Source organism: Caloenas nicobarica, chromosome 1, assembly GCF_036013445.1.
Source record: "Caloenas nicobarica isolate bCalNic1 chromosome 1, bCalNic1.hap1, whole genome shotgun sequence".
Lineage (NCBI taxonomy): Eukaryota > Metazoa > Chordata > Aves > Columbiformes > Columbidae > Caloenas > Caloenas nicobarica.
Window position 1 is genome coordinate 57,927,596 of NC_088245.1, and position 7,269 is coordinate 57,934,864.

General features: G+C 40.5%; 1 protein-coding gene across 1 annotated transcript in view; it reads left to right on the top strand.

The window, feature by feature from the left end:
* The window catches only part of ZFC3H1 (zinc finger C3H1-type containing), a 41,177-nt gene extending 38,542 nt beyond the window's left edge, over positions 1-2,635 (top strand). Inside the window, exons 34-35 of the mRNA XM_065633312.1 lie at positions 1,658-1,720; positions 1,846-2,635. Coding sequence (XP_065489384.1) covers positions 1,658-1,720; positions 1,846-1,983 — 201 coding nt within the window. The 3' untranslated portion in view covers positions 1,984-2,635. The remainder of the gene's footprint in view (positions 1-1,657; positions 1,721-1,845) is intronic.
* Positions 2,636-7,269: the final 4,634 nt, after the last annotated feature.

Below are 7,269 nucleotides of genomic sequence, written 5' to 3' on the forward strand. Positions count from 1 at the left end.
GAAATATTTTTATCACTCTATATACAAATGCAAGAGATTTTTGGCATAGCAACTGAGTCGTTTTTCAGTTCAAACAGAATGGTTCCATATTCCTGGTATTGTTGCTTCCACCTTCAAAATATTATTCTGCGTGTGGAAAGATGCTTTGTATTGCGGGGTACACAAGGCCCTGGGTTTGTGACTCACCACTTGTTTGTGGTGTTCCTGAGCTACATCTCTGCTGTATCTTATTTTGTACTCTTGTAGTGGCTGATTCTCAGCATCCTTCTTTTCATTCTGTAGTCTGTCTTTGAAACAGTATTCAAGCTTTAACTGAGCCATACTGGGTAGCATGGCTAGTGTTACACTCACATATGAAATCTTCCTTCCTTTGTTGTTTCCTAGGATGTTTAAAAAGAACACCCCACAAGCAGACAGTTATTTGGCTTGTAAGATTAAATAGTTCAAAGTCAGGAGATACCAAAGGCATGGTTGCCTATTTAGCCTCAATTTTGTGTCCATGTTGGTTTGGTGTAATCTGTAATTAGTTACAGATCCCTGCTTCAGTCATTGGATTAGATGGGCTACATTTGAAGGCACTGCTGCATATAGTGAGGCCACTGACTTAAAAGATGCCTGCTATTTTTGGTTAGAAGTTTAGAAAAATACATTTCAAATGAATCAAAAAGAGGGTCCTTACAGAAAATGAACCAGTTAAAGTGAAGGTATATGTAAAACACTGTAACTGGATTATACCCAGACAAAATCTTGTAGTTTTCTTCTGTAACCACCTGACTAACTATACAGTGTGGAGTAAAATCACTTAGGCAGGTGCACACAGTGCAGCTGTATTTTGAGGAGTAATTAGTTTGGGATTTAGTGAGCACTTACAACTGTTTATGCAGATCAGTGGCTGTTCCAGATAACTGGATTTTCTAGTAAACAGGTAGGATATTGTTTTAAAATTGAATAGTGATTCAGATTCTGGATTTCCTGTTCCTGGAAAACCCATCATTTGTTCCCTTCAGCAGGTCATTTAAAGGTTTTTTAAAAGAATGTAAAAATGAATGTTTATAATGCCAACAAATACCTCCTCTAATGACTCTCTGATTAGAACTGGTATTTCAGATACCAGTAGTTGAAGAAGACTTGAGTAAATACTTGGATTAACCATTCTGGTCCTCTATTTCTGAGCATAAAATGGTAAAACCGTTTTGTGGTTTTTTGGGTTTTTTTTCGACAGTTGCAAAGACACATAGCGATTGTTAAAGCACTAGATGGATGCTGAAGGAAAAAAAGACTATGAAACAGTTATTTTCATTGTGGGATTGAAGTGACATGCAATAAGCAAGAACTTGATACTACATATTGAGTAGTAAAAGAGAAATATTCAGTAAGGTGCTTCATTCCGTGAGTGTGTTCCATCCTGTGCAATGAATGAGGCAAGAGTGTTGGGAAGAAAAATGGAATGTCATGTGGTCAGTCATGTGCATACAGGGGTCAGAATTAACGTCAGATATAAACTTGTCTTTGCTTTTAGTAGCAATTTAATGTTTGACTTTGAACCTTTTTTAAAAACAGATTTTAAAAATTATTGCAAGAGATTTTTGTGCTTCAAATCACTCATTTTAAATGCACAAAATTGTGCTGACTTTTAATACTAATTTTTATTTTACAGGTCCATCACTTATATCAGAGAGCCCTTCAGAAGTTACCTCTATGTGCAACACTGTGGAAAGATGTAATGTTTTCTCCTTATGATTCAGTTTGAGGTTTCATATAAATTTTCTGCATATCCCATATCCATAGATGTGGTGATGCTCAAGCTCTGGCTAAATCTTATATCTGCTTCCCCATCTCTTACAGCAACTCTTGTTTGAAGCATCAGGAGGAGGTAAAACTGATAACCTGAGAAAACTAGTTTCCAAGTGCCAAGAGGTTGGAGTCAGCCTAGATGAGCTTTTAAATTTAAACACTTACAGAACAGAAAGCAAGAATCGCTGAACGCTGGGTACGGTCAGCCATAAGTCCTATTAAATGCCAAAATCAGTTGAATGATTCTTCAGGCTGATCCATGCCTAAGATCTGTGTAAGGCAGATGAGTATTGCTGAGCATATCGAGTCTCCAGTCCGCTCTCCTTCAACCTGGAAACAATTAACATGACCCTCCTGTGGAAAAATGAACTCCCTGTCTGGCCTTGCTTCTGGGCCCTGCCAGATTCTCATAACGTCATGTACGTAAGTATAGTTAATCAAAATGACAGACATTATTTTTTTATGTTTTTCTTTTTATTTTCTGTTTTCTTTGTTTTGCTGTTCCTGATTCACTTGACACTCTCGCTGATGCCTGAGAGATCTGTGTTTGGGATTAATTTACTGGGCTGTGTTTACAGTAAAAAGCAAGTAGTCCATTTTGGGTTTTTCCTTTTTTAAACCTTTTTTGAGACTTTTTCATTACAGGATTTAAAACAAAAGCAGCCGCTCTTAAGGAAAGTGTAACTGCCGTGGCCACAAGTATGCTTCTTGCACTTGAAGGCTCTAAGAGGGTTGCTTACTGCCCCTTTCTGCATTGGACTCACGGCAGAGACTATTAAACTTGAAGATTAAAGAAACTATTGCAAATGCCAGTGCATCAGAACCTAAGAGTGGTCAATTATGTGCAATTTTTTGTAAAGAAATTTTAATTTATAATAAAGTTTAACACTTTAAAGAAAGTTGATATTGATCTGTTTTGTGCTGGTACTACCTTGTAGTATTACAGGTGTTTTTACAGAGATATTTTCAATACATACTGACCTTTTTAAAAAAAAATGTTGTCTTTTGTTATTTTGATCAAAAGGTCAAGTGAATGTGGTTGAGCTCCTTATGTGGATATGGAATAACTATATCTCAATGAGGTTTTATAGAACTTGTTGTAGAACTTCCCTGGGAAACCTGTTCCAGTGCCTCACCACCTTCATCCTAAAAAAAAAAATAATTCCTTAGGTCCAATCTAAACCTACTCTCTTTCAGTTTAAAACTGTTGCCATTTGTCCTGCCACTACAGACCTTGGTAAAAAGTCTCCATCTTTCATCTAAGCTCTAGTTATTAAGCCCTATTGCACATCAGATGTCAGTAAGTGGTGTTGGACTATGAGTGATCATCGGTCTCACTATCTCAGAAGTTTTGAATGCTATGAGCTAAACCTGTTGGCCTCAACATCTGGCAAGTTGTTTTGCAGCAGCATCCAGGCTTTTGAATTGCAGTTATTGGTCATGCAAGGCTACCCAGTTGAGTTTCATTTCTGTTCATAGTGCTAAGTTAATGCTGTTCCCACATGAATTGCATTCTGTGCTTTGATGGTAGGTTTTCAAGCTGCTTATCCTTCATGCTCTGAGACAAGAACAAGCTTTTCTATATGTTCTATCCAGATTACAAGGCTTGAGTGAAGAGAGGGAAAACAAAGCCTTGGCTTAACAGGACAGTTTTTCCTGGTTGGGTGTTATAAAACTGCAAAGATACAAAAAAGGTTGTTACATAAAGAATAGGTCTCTTTACCCAATTAAAACATGCTTCCTCCTGTTCACCTATGCTCACAATTAATATCCCAGTATCTTTATTTTTTGGAGCACTGATTTATCTTGAGACTACAAGGGGAGTTAGAGCTGTGCCTCAGGACCTAACCAGTGCTTATAAGCCTATGTGGATGCTGATATTTGATATTGAAGATTCAATAAGCGTCTCTCGTATCTGACAGCCCACTTAACAGCCACTGTGATGCTGTCACTCATACCAAGTTAGGTGTCTGTAAGGACAGTAGGCTCGCAGGATTACGTGGGGGGAAGATGCAGGGTTCTTCCATGGACAATACCTGTGGGAAGTGGTGTGGCATCCTCACAGAGAAGCTGATGGGTTATGGGCTGGATGAACAGATGGTGAGGTGGACTGAAAACTGGCTCAACAGCTGGGCCCAGGGGGTGGTGATCAGTGCTACTAAGTCTAGTTGGAGGTCAGTCACTAGTGGTGTAGCCCAGGAGTCAACACGGGGTCCAGTTCTGTGTTCATTAATCATTTGGATGGTGGGGCAGGGTGTATGTACAGCACATTTGCTGGTGGCAAGAAATTGTGAGGAATGACATGCCAGAGGGTTGCGCTGCCATCCCGACAGACCTCAACAGGCTGTAGAAATGAGCTGACAAGAACCTTGAGATGTTCAAGAAAGGGAAGTGCAAGGTCCTGCATCTGGGGAGAAATAAGCCCCAGTACCACCACAGACTGGAAATCAGCTTTGTAGAAAAGGCCCTGGGGTTCCTGGTGGACACCAAGTTGAACATGAGCCAGCAATGTGTGCCCCTGTGGCAAAGGTGGCCAGTAGCCTCCTGGACTCCATTAGGAAGAGCATTACCAGTAAGTCAAGGTAAGTGATCCTTCCCCTCTGCACTGGTGAGACCCCACCTGGAGTGAAGTATCTAGTTCTGGCTCCTCAGCACAAAAGAGGGATGGAGATACTTGAGAGAGCCCACTGAAGGGCCAGGAAGATAATTAAAGGACTGGAGCACCTCATGCATAAGGAAAGGCTGTGAGAGCTGGGACTCTTCAGCCTAAAGAAGGCTCGGGGGGCATATATGTGTGCAAAAGTAGAGTGTAAGGAGTATGGGGTCAAGTTCTTGGTGCCCAGTGAGGACTAGAAGTAATGGGCAGAAATTGAAACATGGGAGGTTTTGGCTAAACATCAGGAAACACTTTTTTTACTATGAAAATGACTGAGCACTGGCCAGAGAGGTGGTAGAATCCCCATCCTTGAAGACATTCAAAATCCATCTGGACATGGCCCTGGCGATCAGGTCCAGGTGGCCCTGATTGAGCAGGTATGTAGCAAGTGTCAAAAGAAGCCTTCCTGAGACAAGCAGAAGTGATCAGACTTGGAGTGCTCTTGCAAGCCATGATGACTGTCACAGGGGTGCAATTATCCCAGTAGGATTAATGACCATGTTTCTCACAGCAATATATGGATAGCAATCTACAGATGAGTTGAAAGTTCCTTGCTGAAGGAAAATTCACTTGTAACATGTTCGAGGAAGCAATTAATGGTCCTGATGTGGCCTTAAGATAAAATCTTCATTGTCACTGCAGTTGCTGTCACAGTTATACTCCTCAAAATCTGGAAGCTGCAAGTCTCTGGAGAAATTCTGCTGTCCAAGATACTCGCTCACACAACGATTAAAATGGAGGACCCTTCAATCAGAGAGGGATACCAGATATTCTGGCCTCTAGGGAGGAGGAGTATTAGGAAACACGCACCATAGATGGGCAGCAATCACAGAAAGTTGCCTCTTGGAAGCAGGTGAATCATCAGTGAAAGAAGATTTTGCAAATCATCAAAATAGATTATCAAATACTGTATTTAATAGAATAGACTTGAGTGGATTTTTTGGTGGAAGAAAAAAACCTAATTCTTGACTTGCCCATCAGTAGATCTGCGGCATGGGCTTGTGTCCCTGAGGCTCCAGAGCTCTCATGGACCCGCATCTCTCCTTAAACTGGTCGGACTTGACTAAGCCCCTTCCTCCTCACAAGTAATTTGAGTTCATGTCCCAAGAAATGTCATTCAGAATTACAGGGCAACAGTGTTTCCGTTTTGTGTGAATAAATCAGAAGTCTGATCACCCAAATTTATGTCATGGGACAGTTCAGCTGAGGGATGAGTGCATCAGTCATCTGATCAGCTTTTTAGGATGCTGAGCAGACTACTTCCATGTGAACATGGAAACACAATCTGATCAATAATGTAATTTCTCCCTACTGGAAATATTTCTTTGGATTTCAAATATAAGGTTGCCAAGCAATGGTCAGCTGGTCAAACCATCTGCAGTACCATTTCCCTTTGCAGGTGTTATGTTGACTGACTGGTCACATCTCTCTTAGTTTTCTGTGCTTTGGCATTGTGGGGTTTTTTGTTTGTTTGTTTTCCTGATAGGCAGTAGCTTCCTGAACTGTTACGGGACAAACTGAGCTCCATCATCTTGGTTTGAAGGGCACCATTTCTATATCCCCAGAAAATCACAGGCTGTTTCACTGACACTGATTTTGTTGGGTTAGGGAGAATGTGCAGCATTTACTTTGTTTTAGGAATACAGAATTTTTAACAAACTGCATGTAATCAAGCCCATTTATGTTCATGGAGTTTCCTCGTCAGTTGTTTCTTGTTGTCAGTTGTCTAATAAAGTAATTTATTTCCTTGGTGCTGTGAATCTCAAAAGGAAATAATTTGAATAGTTTTGCTAGATGCTATGTCACATCTTTGCACCTCAAAAATTTCAAAGAGAGTTTCTAAGTGAATTGAATGTAAGCATCTATGTCTTGGTGGTATTAAATTACAAGCTAATAAATTCGTGGATTATGTATCTAATGAAAAGACTGTTGACTATGTCTGCCTACTTCATCCAACATACAAGATACACTAGTTATACCTCTGTCCTTTAACAGGTGTGTTATTGCAGACATGGTGATGCCCCTAACTAGCTTGGATAGAGCATAAAGAAATATGTAGCAGCATTGACTTCTTCAGCATCTTTCAAATCCTTTAGAAATTCCAAGTAGGTTACTGAGGCAGTTATAGTGCATAGGAATAGGTGGAGCTGTATCTTACCTGCGAGATCTAGAGTGAAGCCAGCAGATGGCCTTACACGTCCTGCCATTTCACCCGGGACTGGGGTCATCCTACCGCTGGTTTTAAGGAGCGGTCAGGAATGAGATGAGAGCAGAAAAGGTTTGTTTTTCCGAGTCAGTCAGTATTTCGTGCCAGGGGATATCTTGCCCTGAAGAACAGAGCAGGGGTGTTAGCTAATCCTTATCTGTAAGGTGGCTTAATGTTTGCTAGGAACCCAAGATCAAAATTTGGCTTAAAAGAGCATATAGACGTTAACTGCTACTTTTCCTTTTTATTGCGTACTACTATTTGTTGTTGTCCTGAGTAGGAGATAATAAAGCTGAATATGGCTTGTAACTGAAACTTAACCTTGTAGAATTGTTGGCAATGAATTATCTACGAGTCTGTTTGCTCTCTGTTAATGGGAGCATAAAATCCAATCATAAGTTTGCAGTGCTGCACCTGGGGTACTGGCACAAGTGACCGTATCATGGCTCAGTAAAGTGTTGACAAAGAGTAAATAGGAAGAAGCTTTTCAGTGCAGATGGCAGGGCCTGATCTAGCAGAAAATAGCACAGAAAATATAGTGTTGCTGTCATATAAGTTATTTCCTTCATAGAGTCTGAGCTGAGGAAAACTCAGCATCTTTGAAAAAGGGAAT